The sequence below is a fragment of the Lissotriton helveticus genome, chromosome 3_1, assembly GCF_964261635.1.
Source record: "Lissotriton helveticus chromosome 3_1, aLisHel1.1, whole genome shotgun sequence".
NCBI lineage: Eukaryota > Metazoa > Chordata > Amphibia > Caudata > Salamandridae > Lissotriton > Lissotriton helveticus.
Window position 1 is genome coordinate 332221171 of NC_136061.1, and position 18734 is coordinate 332239904.

At 40.8% G+C, this 18734-nt stretch overlaps 1 protein-coding gene across 1 annotated transcript in view; it reads right to left on the bottom strand.

Annotated features, from left to right (window-relative positions):
• P2RX5 (purinergic receptor P2X 5) overlaps positions 1-18734 on the bottom strand; it is a 559306-nt gene that overhangs the window by 210588 nt on the left and 329984 nt on the right. Inside the window, exon 5 of the mRNA XM_078679950.1 lies at positions 15497-15593. Within this exon, the coding sequence (XP_078536076.1) occupies positions 15497-15593 (97 nt within the window). The remainder of the gene's footprint in view (positions 1-15496; positions 15594-18734) is intronic.

An 18734-nucleotide genomic window follows, 5' to 3' on the forward strand; every position in this document is an offset into this window, starting at 1 on the left:
ATGTTTATTTTGTGCTAAACTGATACAATCTGAAACTTGTTGGCATTGTAAATTACACCCTGGATCGCTACAGCATATGTTGTTTAATTGTCCTTTAACTTTTAATTTTGGTCTGATGTTTGGGATATTATACAAAAGATATTGAATATCCATGCTGTGGTTTCCTACAAACTGTTAATATGTAAATCTGTTGGTCTTTTGCAAAATTGAACTCAATTTGAAGGTAAACTTTTTAGTTTTCTAATGACTGCTGCTTTAAAATCCATTACTTATTGCTGGAAAGATATTTCGTCACTATCAGTTCATGCTTGGTGGTCATCACTGAACGGGATTAATCACAACTCTAACTTTTTTCTATCTTTTTGGTTACCTATGATATATATTTGGCTTCATAATTGTATATTTACAACTGACATATTTTACTGTCAAAATAATTCATTGCTTATATGATAATAGTAGCTCTATTTATAACAGATAAATAGTAATTATACATGGTTCCCCTCCCTCCTTTCCCTTTTTGTGTTTTTCTTCCCTTCTTTAATGAATATTTACATTTCTTTACCTATTATATTTCAACTATTGTTTTTGTAAATTCCATATTGTGAACAGGTATTTTCGCTTGTTAAAAATTTTTCTGTATTGTCTGTGTTTATTAATTATTATGAAAATTCAATAAAATATTTTGAACTAAAAAAAAAAAGGAATGATATTGGCAGTACTGGCAGGGGCAATGGGTGGTGCACACTGCAGTGCCCTCCTCACGATGCCCTTGGCACTTGTTTTCTACACATTTAGCACTGGCTCAAGCTGCAATTTTACTTTTTAATTTTATTAGGAAGCTTAAACTTACCATAATTTAAAATACTGAGCCACCAAACATTTTGAGACATCATTCTAACTTACAGGATTTTGTTAAGATTGGTGATATTGATCTTCTGACTACACTACGTGCTTTAGAAGCAGGTAAGAAAATGACACTGATAATACAGAATCTATCTTACACAGCTTAAATATACCCTATGACAAAGGCTGTCCAACGAAATGTAGATTAAAATCTCATCTCATGTCTCAAACCCTATGTGATGGTATTGATACAGTCGATGAGGTGGTTATGAAAGATCTTAAAAAGCTGAGTTCAAAAAAATTCAGAGGAAAAAATAACCTGACAACTTCTCAAATGAAAGTATTAAAGGCCCATGCAGATGATGATAACAAAGTTATCCTCTCTGCAGATAAGGGAGGCAACATTGTTGTAATGTCTGAAAGCATGTATAGGGAGGAAGCATTAGGATAGCTTTCAATCAGAAATATTTCTGTTCCTATCAGCAAGGAAACATATACCAATACAGTGGTGTCTTACTGGGTGGTTTTAGAGAGGTGGAAAAATCAAGTAAATATTGAACATTAAGACTTTAGCTTTTTGAAATGCACTTTTCGTCACCTGGCTACTTTTTACCTTCTACCTAGAATACATAAAAATCAGACGAACCCTTCAGGAAGAAATATAGTGACACCTATTGGTAGTCTCCTGGAAAACACCTCAAAGTGACTTTTCTATCATCTTATGTAGAAGATACTGGAGATTTTTTGAAAAAGATAAAAGGGATGCCTTGGGAGAAAGATTTTCTTTTAATGACAATGGGTGTTACTTCACTCTTTACAAGCATAGAAAATGAGACAGGCATTAGAGCTTGCCAACAGTTACCAAGGGCTAGAACTATATCAATATACGTTCACACAGCTATGATTATTGAAATGATTAGATACTGTCTAGAGAATAACATTTTTCTTTGTGATAAAACTATAGAGAAAGACATCTGGGACTGCAATGGGCACTTGTTTCACCCTCAGTTTTGCATATGGTCTGGTGGAAGGAGCAAGTGCCCCCAGCCCTGGAACTGAGAGAAGATATGGAAAAAGTGATTTTGTGGCTTGATTTATAGACGGCCTGTTTATATTTTGGCGGATTACTGAAATAACTGCTCATAATTTTGTGAAGAAGCTAAACAATAACACGCAGAATTTGAGTTTTACTTCTAAGTGCAAACCAAACTATGTTTCTTGATATAAGTATTACAGTTAATGATGAATATTTAGAGACAATGTTATATCGCAAATCAACATCAGGTAACAGTCTTTTACACACTCAGAGCAGTCACCCTGAACTACTGACATGGAGCATCCCAAACAGTGAGATGCTCAGGGTGCAAAGGACCTGTAGTTATAGGGAAGATTTTGAGCCAGAACTGAAAATCATGATTGCCAGAGTCCAGTAGAGGGGAATACCCTTCATGGGTTCTGGAACATGACAGAAGAGAGTAAGTGAGAAAACTAGAGAGTCTACTCTTTTTATTACAAAAACAGTTAAACAAAATGCACAATGACTGATGCATACTCTGTAATTGTATTTCCAATCATCCAAAATTCAAATATTGCAAAAGTAGGTCTATTTGAGATTGGCTGGTACACAGCGATATCAGTATGGATCTGAGTCTTAGTGAGTTCTTTATTTGTGGCAAATGTAAAGCGTGTAGAAATAGCAATAACAAAACAGAAATAGGTGAGATAAAAAATTTAAAATGTTATAACAAATAGCACCAATTATGTGATTTATGTCCATCCATGTCCCTTTGACAAATTATATGTAGGAAGTACTATTCACCCTGTTCAGAAACGAATATTAGAACACATAAGGGCCATTGAGAAGAATGATAAGCACAATCCTGTGGGCCGCGATTTCTCAAAATTAAATTTTTCTGATCATAATTACCTGAAATCTTATGGCACTTGCAAAATCAAAACAAGAAGAGAGAGTATCCCAGGGACGAAGGCGTCCTCGTGGTATTGGAAAAATGGGAAATAGTATCGAAAGGAAAAAGTCTTTCCCTTTTGTAAGAAACCCCTCACTCACCAACCTAGTTGGTGACATGCTTCATCATCGGGGTCCACCCAAGTAGCCGAATGCCACTTGGGTGTGCTTCAACGCCTGGACTGCAGTAGAGCTGGTTGAAATCTACCTACTATCACACAACTTAGTGAATGAATGTAGAGACCTCATTGATCATATGAGTCAGGTAGTGGCTCTATGTATGCTACAGTGGGCAGTTCCAACCATTGTATGCTCGAACAGAGACATACTGGCCATATCATTTAGAGGTACCTGGGACGGGAATACAACATCGAGATTTCAATGCTCATTAGTCTCACTAGCCCGGTGATGGCCATATGAGTGGTGCGTTGAAGGGTTTTTGCCATTGTCCATGAGGCGGGTTAGACATTGAGTGTCTATGGTACAGAAGGGATAACACTTTCGGGAAACCAGCGAATCATTCTTGAAAACCACAAGCGGTGTCTACGATGTTTTCTGTATAATGTTAGGTTGTTACAGTTTTTTCACCTCTGGTATTTAGGCAGTGTAGGTGGGAATAACTTTGGCGCCAATTGAGGGATCTGCCTGTAATTTTCCTTAAATTTGCCTCGCTTCGCTCCGCTCCTTCCCTGAAAGTTTCTCGCGAGAAATGCGCATGCGCGGGCGGCCGCGTATGCCCATTAGTATCCAAGATGCGGGCGCTGGCGGCGCGATGACGAGAGGGAGCCCCGGGGACGTGGCGGACAAGGTAAGTGGTTTTATAATTCATTTATAATATCATTTAGGCATTTAGGGAGGGTGGGAGGGAGGCGGGTGGCACGTAGTGGGGCTACGCGAAGTGCATGGGTGGGTGTAGTTTTTTGCCCCCTTCACGTACCTTCGCGAAGCCCCACTACGCCCAGGGTTAACGCGTACCCTTACGTGCGCGAGCGAGTTTCTGATTGGCTGGCAGTCGACTGTCAACATTCCAAACTGTCCAAACCAGGAAGTGTTGGCCACCATCTTGTTTTTCAGGAGAACTGAGGCACAAGAGAGCCCAAAACAAGAGTGGAAAACACGAAAAGGGGGCAGGGTAGAGACCCCCCAACCCTCTAGCCCTTCTCAGGGGGTCCCAAAAGGACCCCCAAGGGCAAAAAAAAAAAAGAAATTCAAAACAATCGCAGGGTACGCGCACCGTACGCGTACAGTACGCGTACCGTGCGCGTACCCCACGATTTAAAAACAAATAGGTTTTTTTGCACTTGGTGTGTCTTCTGGGACCCCCTGAGAAAGGCTAGGGGATCAGGGGGTCTCAACCCTGCCCCCTTTTCGCGTTTTCCACTCTTGTTTTGTGCTCTCTTGTGCCTCACTTCTCCTGAGAAACAAGATGGCTGCTCAGGTGGTCCCAGAAGGATAATAACATATATAAACGTTATCCGCTAATAGAATTAGCATTTACAAGACCTTTGAAATTTATTGAAAAAAAATATAGGTTTCACGCCTGATATAGTTAGGAATTAGCATTTAAAAAACCTTGCAAATTCACTGAAAAAACCATAGGTTTCAAGCCTTATATAGTTAGGAATTAGAATTTAAAAAACCTTGCAAATTCACTTAAAAAACCATTGGTTTCAGGCCTTATACAGTTAGGAATTAGCATTTAAAAAACCTTGCAAAATCACTTAAAGAAACCATAGGTTTCAGGCCTTATATAGTTAGGAATTAGCATTTTAAAAACCTTGCAAATTCACTTAAAAAACCATAGGTTGGAGGCCTTATATAGTTAGGAATTAGCATTTAAAAAACCATTGAAATTGCTCCTATATAGTTAGTATTACTAACTATATTTCACGCACCCGCAATCCACTGCTGATGATGTCACATATTACATCATTCATGACATCACTGATGACATCACTGATGACATCTCAAATGACATCACTGATGACATCACTGATGACATCTCATTTGACATCACTGATCACATCACTGATGATATCATTTATGTGATAATACGATGCACCTCCTCACACTCTAATATAACCTTTGATACACCCAGTGTTAAATACAGACTACCATTCTTGAAACCATTGACACACCAATACCAGTTACTACATACGCACTCACTGATTCCTAGGTCTACACACACATTCACTCATTCACCCATAGAATCACTCATACATACAGTCACTCATCAATACAACACTATCATATGCACTCATACACCTATACAGACACTCACACACTGCCACTCATCCATGGAGTTACTCATACACCTAGTCAGTCATGCAAAGAATCAATCCCACTTCCATTTCCTCAACTATACAGTTATGCGCACAACACCTTACTTATTCAAACATATACTAACACATACTACCTCTGTTATACAATTACTGATACAAGTACACAATGGTCCATACAGCCACTCGCACATTCACTGGCTCTCATGTATAGTCATTTATATATGCCAACTCTCACATGCACTGTGTTTTACATATGTACTTACTTGGACATGTAGCACTGAGATATCCATTCACTCACCAACACACCCATGCACACAGTCAACCGCCCATATAGCTGTTTCCACATGCACTCTTGAACTCATACACCTAGTGAATCAACTGCTCACACATCTATGCACAGAGTCACACACCTCCCAGCCACCCACACACACACTTAGTCTCCCATTCAAATACTTGGGCAACCAATCAATAACCCATATAGCCACTCATATAGCTACTGATCAACACATGCAGCAGCTTACACAACAACAGACATACTGATGCACACATTCAGACAGTTTAGTCACTAACCCATGCATTTAGTAAGACACATTTAATCACTCACTCATGCAATCAGTCTCGCACCTACTAAATCCTTCATCCAGACACTTATACATCCACTCATTCTTCAATATGTAAAACATATTTAAACTTTACAGAAACACACAGTCACTGGATGATGTCATCAGTGATGTGATCAGTGATGTCAAATGAGATGTCATCAGTGATGTCATCAGTGATGTCATTTGAGATGTCATCAGTGATGTCATCAGTGATGTCACTGACCATGTCATGAATGATGTAATATGTGACGTCATCAGCAGTGGATTGCAGGGGCGCGAAATATAGTTAGTACAACTAACTATATAGGAGCAATTTCAATGGTTTTTTAAATGCTAATTCCTAGCTAGATAAGGCCTCAAACCTATGGTTTTTTAAGTGAATTTGCAAGGTTTTTAAAATGCTAATTCCTAACTATATAAGGCCTGAAACCTATGGTTTTTTAAGTGAATATATATAGCTAAAACTATAGAAATTCAGCAGTTACAGTTAGAGTTATAATACATAACTATAACTCATGCCCTAAGGTAACTGATGTCATTGACCATGTCATGAGTGATGTAATTTGTGAGATTATAAGCAGTGCATTGCAGGAGCGTAAATTACAGTTAGCTCAGGTAACTATAACTACTGAATTTCACTTGTTTTGTATGAGTGACATCTGAGCCTAACTATAAAATCGGTGTAACTTTTCAGTGTTTTTTTAAGTTCTATTTCCTAACTATTACGTCCTTGTAACCTTTGGTTTTTTTCAGTGAATTTCTATGGCTTTTTAACTCGTAGTCACGTTTGCATAGTGGGGCCTCTGATCAGCTCTCAGCAATCCTGCTATAAAGAACTTACTGGAGGTAACAGGAGGACTTCTTAGCCACCAAGGCCCCTCAGCATCCAAAAGGACTTCATCCCCCAATCAGTATTGCGCCAGGAGGCGTGTTTGCAGAGTGATGGAGAAAAGGGGCATGGCCTCCGAAGTCCTCACACCGATTGCACTCTGTGGAACTTACTGGATGTAACAGGAGGGGACCCTCTGGGTCACAAGGGGACTTCCTCCTCCAACCAATAGTGTGCCAGGAGGCGCGTTTGCACAGTGGTGTAGAAAGGGAGCATGGCCTCTGACAACTTCTCAGCAATGCCTTTGTATGGGACTTACTGGAGTTAAGAGAATGGGTAGTTGGCCCTCAAGGATCCTCATCAGCCAAGGTGACTTTATCCCCCACCAGTAGTGCGCCAGGATGTGCATTTGCAGAGTGGAAGAGAAAGGTGGTGGGGTCTCTGACGACTTTCTCCGGGGATGGCTTTTTTTTCTTACTTTTTTTTAGTAGGTTGAGGGAGACCCCCTCCCTGGGCCGTTTTCAGCCCTGGGGACACCATCCCCTGGGGCCTGGGCTGTTTTTTTAAGATTGATTTTTTTTAGGGGAGGGGGGCCACACAGTTCCACTCCCTGGGCTGATTTTGGCCCTGCGTAGCTATTCCCCTAGGGTCCAGCTTGTACAAAAATTATATCTATAATAGGGGAGGGAGCCATGTACCCCCTCTGTCCCCATCCCCTGGGCCGACCATTTAGAAATGGGAAGAAAAGATGTGCAACCCTCCTCCGCGGGTCGATTTTGACCCAGGGGACCGCATCCTCCAGGGCCTGGCCTTGGTTCTGGGTGCCCCCAGAGCACCCAGTCAGCATTGGGACCACAGGGGGAGCCTCAAGGCCACCTCGGTCCCTGCAGCTCCCTAACTCCTGCCGGAGCCGGCATTGCTTTCAGACACAGTGAGCTGTCAAATATGCAACTTCCTTTATCTGAAGGCAATTCATCTGGTTCTCTGCTCGCTTGACAGAGGGCAGAGAAAAAGATGAATGATCCACTTCCAGCAAGAAAGAGCATTTCTTCGCTCTCACTTGCTGGAAGTGGAGTGTTTGCTGTAGCCTGGTGAGAGCGGTTGAGCTCTCGCCAAGCGACAGCAAACACCTATGTCCTGAGGGTGGTCACCCTAGGACATAGCAGAAGCCAGCCCTGAGGTGTGCCAGTCCCTAGGGCTATGATTGGCTCCAGGAGGGGGGCCGCATAGCCCTCTCCTTTGAAGTAGATGGGGTGATGATCCCAGGGACCGTTTATGGCCCCCTTCAAGTTTTAATGTTAATTTGGCCCCGGGGAGTAGGTGGTGCCTGGGGGGGTGCGCGCGACCCCCCTTTACCTTTAATTTTGCGTCGGGGAGGTGGTGGTCTCTTGGGGCGAGGTGGTTTGTGCGGCCACCCGGTGACTAATGGGGCCCGGTGGGGGTCCGTGCCCCCACCTTTATTTACACATATGCCTGGGGACGTGGTGGTTCCAGTGATGTTTATAATCCCCAGGAGGGGGGCCCATGTGCCCCAATCATTTAATACCCTCAATCACACCCAGGACTAGGACCACCCGGGGGCCTATAAGTAAAGAAACATGTGAGTCTGCGCTTCTTTTTTTAATTGTTTGATGGGAACCATGGCTCCAGCGTTGCTCCCGCTGAAATTTGTTTGCGCTTGCGGGCTCATCTGGGATCCTTTGCAAGAGGCCTAGGGGTCAGGGTATACCTACCCTGCTCCCTTCTCTTCTTTATGTTTTTTGTGGCAGTTGGCTCAAACTGAGTCCCAAGATGACTGCCAAGATGGCTGGTCTAAAGTGCTGGCCGCCAATCAGATCTCAGCACGAGATCAGGAGGGTTCATGAAGCCTTCACATCCCTATATATACACATTTTAATGTAGGTATTATTTCTAATATTACTAAATGAATGTACACCAAATCACAAAAAGGCACTTCCCAGGACCAATATCTACCTTTCTGCCACATTTGGTATAATTCAGTTCAGCAGTTCAGGCTTTAGCCATGTCTAAAGTTCCTACGGGAATTAACATGAAAAAAATGAGTTTTAGGGCAGCCCCCCACCCCTTTTCTCAGTCCCCACTTCGCGGATCACCACTAAACTTTCATGATAGCAGCTGAAGTCAGTGACATACTAGTTTTGAAAATTTCATGAGGATTCGTGAAATGGCACTAAAGTTATTGGCAAAACAAAAAATACTCTTCCTATGAAAACTAGGTCCTAACTATAACTACCTACTGGCGACCGCCAAAATATCTACGCTGCTATAGGGGCTGAGCGAAAGGCTGGCAGAGCAAACCAGCACAAGATCTCAATCCACAAACAGAATTAAAGCAGTCACTTAGGGAGGTCCCAGAGGCCGAAACGCATCATGTCTGTTTTGTCATTAAACAATTTGAGTTTGCATGCACTTCCTAGATTGAGCACTTTAATTCTTTTTGTGGATTTCTATACCTACATACATACATACATACATATCTATATGTCTATAAACATAATCATTTCCTCACTTAATTTTCCAACTCAATTCCTCATTCAAATCCTTGCGCATAGTCAGAAAACACTACCCAACCTCCTTCAAAATGACAGGGCACAGTACACAGACAAATGTTCACACCTGGAATATGAGCAACACACAGGTACTATACCCTCACTAGGCGTAAGTTCATCAACAAACCCTACAACGAACGCAAAACAAGGTAGAGGCAATCAACAGTACTACAGTCCCATCATCACTAATATCGACATCCATTGCACTAGACACACCTTCCTAAACCTGGTAATTCAACCAATTCTACTTACACTGTATCCATTGCAATTTTATTTACATGATGTAATTTTATTTTTCCCTACGTTGTAATACAACTAATTATTTGTATATCTCTATTCTTTTGGAATTTATTTTTTGGTATGACACGCATGAATTGCTTAATAACACAGTCTTGTTTCACTGTTAACTGTGCACGCTATGACGTGCAGACTTTGAAAAACCATATCACTTCCTGGATTCAGAAATAGGTCATGTGACCAACATCCCGCGAGAGGTTGAAACGTGTCTTCTTGTTGCCATCTCTGGATTAAAATGTACTTACTGGATCAAACTGGAGTGGCTCGTCATTCCCCGCCGCAGTGCGGCTGTGGCGAATTTTCAGTGCAATATTTAGCGGCGGCGTCCGCTGGCAAGGCCCCGACTCGACTGGATGGGCATTCCCATCATGCCAAACAGTCTTTTGGATTTCCTAAAGTGAACGCCCGCCGACAGCTGACTTCACGGACTTTAAAAGCTGTACTAATCCGATTATACTGAAGCAGGAAGGAGCCGGCACGCCTGAACAGGTGAGTGTCGGTATTCTGAAAGCTGAATGCGCGGCTAGAAACATTGTATCACGACTGCAAGCAGAAGTCATGTCAGAGTACGCCTGAGCAGCAGCAGCTCAGAGGGCGCTTTTGCTCAGCGTGAAACACGATCTACGGATCAGTAAAGCATAGAAAGTACAGAAGGCATCTGAGTTCTTAAAAGGCCCGGAGGCCTCGACAAATACAATTTTCAGGAAAGGAACTGACGATTTAAGAAGTCCTTCAAGTGGAAGCACAACCAATGGACAACAATCGATTTTCAAACCTAAGACAAAAGGGCAATAATCTGGAGAGGCTGAGACTTAAGGAGGTGAGCCACTGGTGGGAGGCGAAGTCCATCCAAAATTACTTGGAAGTAAATAGGATCCCCAGAGGCCTAAGAATACTGATCATCCCCACCCTGAATAGCCCCAAACCACAGCTTCTAAAGGGTTAGACATCCAATACAAACGAATGCTCAAGAAATATGTTAGATATGCTCATCAAGAACACATGGAGAGAGCATAGTAAGCTGATACTACAAATCCAATCTTTACTGGATGAAATTGAAAAAGAAAGCAATCAGAATGATGCCAAAAAAACGCTCTCAACCATTGATGAAAAAATCTGAAAATTTGAAAAGAAAGTCATGGAAAGAAAGCAAAGAAAAATTGAGCGTGATGAAAGAGATTATAATATGGGGAGAATACTGACTTTTGACAGAAAATTCGACAGAGCGGGAGTGGAAATGACAAGAGACAAGGCCCTAGGCAGAGGAGAGAAAACAACATGTGGATCAACAACAGATCTGTGTTCCGATCTGGAGTCTGTGGACAGCAATACATTCAACCCAAGAGAGGTGACTTCTTTTTTCGAGGAACTGCACTTCATACAAAAAACCTGGAACATTCAAACAGGGGTGGACCCAGAGGAAGAGGCAGAGGAGGAAAATCAAAGCAAAAGGAGATGACAACACAGAAGAAAAGAACAACAGCACAGGCATGGGGACACAAGGCCAGACCATGAAGAAGTAGAAATGGAGAACTAGACCCAGTTAACGGTAATAAACCTTTCTAACAGGGTAATTACGGAAAATTAAGAACTTGTATTGAAACTGGGTGTGTCATTCTGCCCTGATTTACCCCTTGATTACGCACAAACACGGATAGACCTCTATTAATTTGTGCGTATATTGAAATTGTTTAAAACTCACTCAATGTGTAAGAGACCTAACATACAAATAAGTAGTAGCCAGGCTGAAAAACACACATCTACACTTAATATTGAAGACATAGAGACACTGAGAATGTTAAGCGAGTTGTCCAATGAAACGCCGAATACAGGAAGTGAGGGATTCCTTCCCACTTCAAATCCCTTACATCTCTTTGATCATACATGAGATGAGGAGATTAGACAGTCATTGGGGATTGATACTAGCTTAGCTAGCAAGACAGACTTTAGAACAACATCTAAATATATCCCACAAATCCCCAAAGATAACATTGATGTATTTCATGAGGCTGTCAGCCTTGACATTGAAATTAAACCCTCAGACAAAGGAGGAAATGTAGTTATCATGAGCAGGGAAAGCTACATCAAGGATGCAAGACAGCTGAATGATGTAACGTGCTATGAGAATGTAGATAAATCTTACCTGACTAAACAACAAGGAAGGTATTCTAACATGTTGAAAAGCTGGGCGGATGAACAACTCATTAGTTGGGATGAGAAACAGTTCTTGCAGAATGATACACCTACCACCCCGACTTTCTACCTTCTACCTAAGGTCCACAAAAACAGCATCAATCCCCCAGGGCGCCAGTTTGTGTCTTATAAGAATAGTGTGTTGAAAAACACATTGATTTATGTTGCCCATTTTCTCTACCCATATGTTAAATATCCTAATTCTTACGTAACGGCCACCAAGGACTTTCTACAAAAGATTCAAAATTTACACTGAGGAGAGAAACACTGGATGGTGTGTCCCGACATAGAGAGCTTGTAAACCAGTATCCGCCTTAGAGCCTGTCAGGATTTTCTTAAAACTAGAAGCATACACCTATTGGGCCACACACGCATGACCTTACAGATGATTGAGATTTGCCTCACCGAAAATGTTTTTATGTTTAACGGACAGTGCTTCAAACAGACACAAGGGACTTCCATGGGCACTTGCTTTGTCCCCAGCTATGCCAACCTGACGGTAGGCTGGTGGGAGAAGCAGGTTCTCTGGAGTGATGAAATGGAAATAATGGAAAAATGTTAATATCTGGCTTCATTACATAGATGACATTTTCTTTATATTGGAGGGAGATGAATGTGAGCTCATGAATTGTCCTATTCAATTGAACAGTAACAGCATGAATTTGAATCTCACTATGTAACATAGACAACAGACCATCGATTTCCTCAGTTTTAGGTTGACAGTGAAGTGTGGGAATCTTTCAACTGATCTCCATAGAAAGAGGACCACTGATAACTCCATACCCCATGCTGCAAGTTGCCACCCGCCTAACTTCAGATGGAGTATTCCATACGGAGAATTACTCAGTGCGAAATCAATTGCAGCTCTGAGCAATCCTACACAAGAACCAAAACAGACATGATAAAAAGATTTTTAGAGAGAGGGTATTCAACCAAAATGTTGCGTAAAGGGGGTAACTAAAGCAGATAATGTGGAGAGAACTGATGCTCTATACCAAACTAATAGTCAGAAAAGAAAAAAAAAGAAAACAATCCCAACACTGCACCAATAAGATTCATCACTACTTTTAATACACAGGCTGCAAATTGGCTAGCCAAGAGCACAGGATTCTTTAGATGCAGGAAGTGCAAAGCATGCAGCCATAGTGATGATATCCAGGAAGTAAGATTACAAAAAACAGGCACAATATGGAAGATCCCAAGAAATATTAATTGTAATACCGACTGTGTAGTGTATGAAATTACATATTCATGCCACAAGTGCATGTATGTAGTATGTAGAATCGATGACTTTTCCCGTTAAGAAATGCATCCTTGAGCATTGGAGAGCAATAATTAACCAGGATCTTAGCTACAGTACAGCCGGGCATTTCCGGAATATCCATAGCAGCAATTGGACATTCTGGAAATTCTTTGCTCTTGACACAGTACCAAAACACCCTAGAGGTGTAAATCGAGAACAATCCTACAAAGACTAGAATCTCGCTTCATCCTACAAACAGGCAGCATATTCCCAGTAGGGATGAACAACGATGAGGAAATGCACTCACATCTATGAACAAATATTTGCCGTTTTTTATCCGGGCCCGGTTGAACATGAATTCAGGAATCCCTAGAGATATACTGTATTTTAAGTCACTTCTTCCAAACTGCTTTAGACTGTGGGATTTAAAATTCAAGTTTAATCCTCCCCTCACCATTCCAAATGTTGATACAGTGTATAATGTATTGAACTGATTGACTTCTGAAATTAAAAATCAAAAGTAAAATGTGTCACTGTATAAGAGATACCATTTGTAGGAAGATGACAATGTTAACTTTAGCCCTACCTTGTACAACATGTGACTGACTATATGTTATTAGACTTACTTTTGATATGAATGTTAGTGTCCTGTTTGGCCTTCTTGTTTTCTATGCAGTGCCACAGATTGCTTGAGACACAACCGGAGTGAGGAATAGCCAGGGGTATCGATAAGAGCACAAGAAACGCAATCCGTTATCTTAGTCGAGCCACTGCTCTATGATTATACTATTTACACTACCATGTTGTAGTACATGGACAATGGGTACTACACCCAGATCCATATAATAATTTCCTCTCTTAATTTTCCAACTCAATTTCTCACTTAATTCCTTGCGCATAGTCAGAAAACACTACCCAACCCCCTTCAAAACGACATGGCACAGTACACAGACGAACGTTCACACCTGGAATATGAGCAACACACAGGTACTGTACCCTAACTGGGCATAAGTTCAACAACAAACCCTACAATGACACAAAACAAGGTAGAGGCAACCAACACTACTACAGTCCCACCATCACTAATACCGGCATCCAGTGCACTAGACACACTTTCTAAACTTGGAAATTCAACCAATTCTACGTACGTTGTAATACAATGAATTAATTGTATATTACTATTCTGCTAGAATTTATTTTTTGGCATGAAATGCATGAATTGCTGAATAACACAGTCTTTGTTCACTGTTAACTGTGCACGCTGTGACGTGCAGACTTTGAAAAACGATATCACTTCCTGGATTCAGGAATAGGTCATGTGAACAAGACCCTGAGAGAGGTCGAAATGCATCTTTTTGTTGCCATTTACGATTAAAATTGACTTACTGTAGCAAACTGGAGTGGCTCTTCTTTCCCCACCGAAGCGCGACCGTGGGTAATTTTCGGTGTGAAAATGATATATATATATATATATATATATATATATATATATATATATATATATATATATATATATATACATATGTGTACAAATGTGTGAATTTATTTTGAAAATGAACTATAATTAAAAAATAAATATTGTTATCGGATAACATATGCTAATCACCTTTTTTAATTTAAAAAGGAATCTAACTCATTTTAAACAACTAATTATATCCATTTAAATTAATTCTATACATAACTGTTTATAATGTTTTAATATATAATAAATAAGTATAAACTTTTTAATTTATGTGGATTTTTAAAAAGAAATCTTAAAAAAAATACATTTAATTTAATGCTTTTAAATTAATAATTTACATTAAGTAAACTTTTGATTAACAATTAGGTTAATACTGCTGCAATATTTATTTAGTTTGTTCTACAATTAAAATACATAAATGTAATTAACATTAACATTTAACATACAAATCTATGTAAATTGAAAATGTTTATTAATCTTAAGAATAAACATATTTCTATGTTAAATATTAATATTTAATTCCCTATATTGATTTTAAATGTAACAAATTACATTTAAAAAATTGTATCACATTAAAAACCAAATTTAAAAGGAAAAAATCTAATTTTGAAGATATCAGATTACAATTATTTATCTGAAGGTTAATTTTAAAGAAAATCTCATGCAAAGTAAAAAATATCGGTGTTACTAATTATTAAAAGTGATTATATTTTAATAAAATGTAATGTTCTAGAAATCTTTTAAAAATATTCTAAAATAAACAAAAAAAATTATTTCATTTTCAATAATTGCTTAACATCAAATCAAAATATATTTATATTGTGAAATACTTTAAATAACTTAATATTATTTCCTATGCGGTGTTATTTGAAGTCCCTAACTCCATTGTTTTCTATGGAAGGGTGTTGCAGTACTGGTGGCTGGCCATAGGTGGTGCTGTGCTTATTCAAGCTCTAAACTGGAGTATATTTACTCTTTTGCTGATGGTTGCATGTCATTCCCTTAATACCTCTGGGGGCCCTCTGTAAGCCTCTCCTTACTCCTCCCTAAAGCCCAAATATTGTTTACAAAAATATCACTCAATGGAGTTAATGATAGGAAATCTACTCCCTATTTTTGTAAAGGCCATTAAAGCCACAGTTATATCAAATTATACTTTTGTTAACAATATTAAGAAATACAAAACACTATGGAAGATGATAAACTTACTTTGGCTTCTGTTTCTTCTCCACTGGACACCAGGCAAAGATTTCACAGGTCCCGGTGGCATTTATGCGAGTTTTCATGCAGCGTCCTGTTTTCACACCTGAAAAGAAGATAGCCCCCATGTGTGATAAGTGCATCCGATTAACAAACTAAAATGGCATTTGTTTCACTTTCTTTAAATCTTCCTTTACTACTTGTCCAGAGCTCAGTTTTTTTGTTCAAACTAGTAATGTTCAAACATAGATGTATTTTTTAAATAAAGTGTCTGATTATTTCATTAACGGTATTGGCTGCCTATGGACTTCTCTTCAGTTAAACTATAGAATAGCTTCATGGGATGTGTAAACATTTTTTGCCAAAAGGGGAAACCTGGGCTTTCCCTTACTGGTACGGTACACACTTGCACCACTCTTCATTCTTTCACCATGTCATGCCCTCCTGAATTTGAAGGCTAAGAACTGTTGGTGTCTGTAGCAGAAGAGTGGTGCGATGGTGGCAAGGATTTGACTATGGTAAGAGCAGTGCTTCTACCCAGGTCTAATTAGAGCTCATACAGTGACATACACTCTTCGGGCCTGATTATGAGTTGGTGGTACCACACCAGATGGTGCAATGCTCCATCCGCTGTAGGACCACCAAACCCATGGTGCGACCGTCTGCCAGATCAGGAGTTTTTCCCAGTGGCGGGCGGTCCTGTGGCAGTCTATCAGGCTTATAAAAGAGTCTAACAGGTAGACAACTGCTCTCAGAGCATTGACTGCACCTTCTTGCATGGTGTGGCATACATGCCACACTGTGCAGGAACTGGGGGTGCATATGTACAGAGGGCACAACATGTGACCTCCCGCATGCACCCCCACACCCAGAGGCACATGGGACCCTGTTAGGTTGCCTTTTTGCCTCATCGTCACTCTTTTCATGGCATTCTCACCACTATGAAAAGGGTGGCTTGAGGCAACCCATAACATGCTTGGCGGTGCCGCTTTTGCACTGCCAGCATATTACTGCCTCTGACCGATGAGCTGTCACGGGACCCTGGATCCCCGGTGGCTGCAGCGGTCCTGTGGCAGGCCGACCACCGCAGTTGGAATACTGTAGTCAGGCCCACAGTCTGGCGATGGTCTCGGACCACCACCACCGGTTCGGCGGTTCTACATACCAACAAACTTGTAATCTGGCCCTTTGTATGCAAAAACTGACTCCTTTTGCCAATATACAGATCTCTCAGTATCCATGCATCCTGTTATAAAAAAACAAGATATGGGTGAAAGATGTTTGCCTAGTGATTCCTACTGAGGACCACAAACATCCACCTTTATATTTAAATGATTCCATACTACAAAACAGTATTCAAAGATGAGTTGCACCCTGGCTAGCTCTTCCCTAAACCTTACATAAGCTTACTAGTGAGTCTTTGTAACTACTATTCACTGGCACTTAAAGCTGCAGCTAGGTCTAGGCACTCCTGGCACTGTCATTGGCTCCATTACTATTTCTGCTAGCTATTGACATTCTTCTGCAATGTATTACTAACCACCCAGACATACCCAGAAATGGCTTTAAATTGAGCAGGTCGAAACAGCCATATATGCTGTTTAACATGGTAATTTTCACAGCCAACTTGGATATAGTATTTCAGTACTATTAGATATTATCTGACAATAATCATAGGTTTCAGGGGGTTGCCCATACAAAGACAAACATAGTTTATTCATCTTAATTGGTTATGTCTCCCACTCCTGTGCAGCTATCGCCTTTTCTGGTGTAGTTGTTATCAGTCCTGTGCAGTTTCCATAGACAAAAGACCAGTAGCAGAACACGGTACCAATGTTAAAACAAGTAACTTCAAGTCAGATGTCGGTCAAGATTTTAATTGGTCCAGCTATCATTTTAGGGATATTTGATAACTATATGGACACATCTTCTGTACCTTCTCATTGCAAGAGACCTCATGTGGAGGAACTGGACTCTGACCTGGAGACTACCACCAGAGACCACGAGGGCCTACACTGTCAGTTGCTACCATGTGGTCATGGCCATGCCTTTAGAAGCACTTTCCATTGAGACCACAGAACCTCCACCTGAAAATGAGAGCATCTGTATGCTGGTGGCAGCAACAACTCCACCACCACTGAGGCCTGACCTCTCTTTCAGATAACAAGTTCTCAAACAGGCTCATAAGATATGCAGGAAATATTTTTATGAATCTGCAATTTCAAAGTCTTAGGACAATAGAGCAGGACCCCCAGGAAAATCCACTTTTTCTCTCCCGGACCCTATCAGCTCAGTCTGGTTTAATGGTTGCTGCTTCTCTGGAAGGTAAAGCAACATCATTCCTCATGGTCAAGAGGGCCAAGTGTCTCAAGACATACTGAAATGCACCAGGTTACTGGTTTCTTCCAGAGACAAGTCAATGCCAATGCCATTATGGCCAGTGAAGGGCTGAATCTGCTGTTTCTGTGACAAGTGTTTCACAAATACACCTCCTGGCCCCTACACTATGTTCATGCAGTGTACCTGTTCATGCTCAACATGGGCTAAGAAAATGTGCAACTAGTGCTGCTGCCACCCTGGGACCTCTTCAAAACTATCACTATGCCCATGTATTGGCAGTTGTGGCATGCATCCTAGACCTTAAGAAAGTAATTGTAGTACCCTTCGGCGGTAAGAAGAAAGGTATATTCACAATCAAAATAATTCAATGCCCTCCAAGGTATTCCACCAAGACTACATCACAAGACCAGATGACTAAAGCTTTCCAGTGATTCAAGGGCAGAGAGTTATTTTGCTCCAAGCCACTGATTTGAGCATCCTCTTCCTTCTTGAACCAGTAGGTGAAGAAGAGATGTCTCACAGGAAAGATTAATCTTGCTTAGCTGTCTTCGAGGCCCATTTCTTCCCTAAGGACTATCTATCCATGTGGTACCATCTCTGAAGGTCCACTCTACTCTACATCTGTGGTTATCGTAGGTCTCAGATACAGAGATGCATGCATCATTTTGCTGGTGGAGACTGGCTATGCTCTAGAGTTTCCACACTCACCACCATTTGGAATACATCTGGCCGGGTCAGAATTCCAGGAATTTCTACAGAAGGACCTGGGACTGCTCTTTCTGGGAGCAATGGAGCTGGTCCCATCAATAGAAAAGGGGTAGGAATACAAATCCTGCATTTTCTTATGCGGAACAAGGGAGGTGGGCTCTACCCTGTCTTAGACCACAACAAGAATATAAAGAAGTTC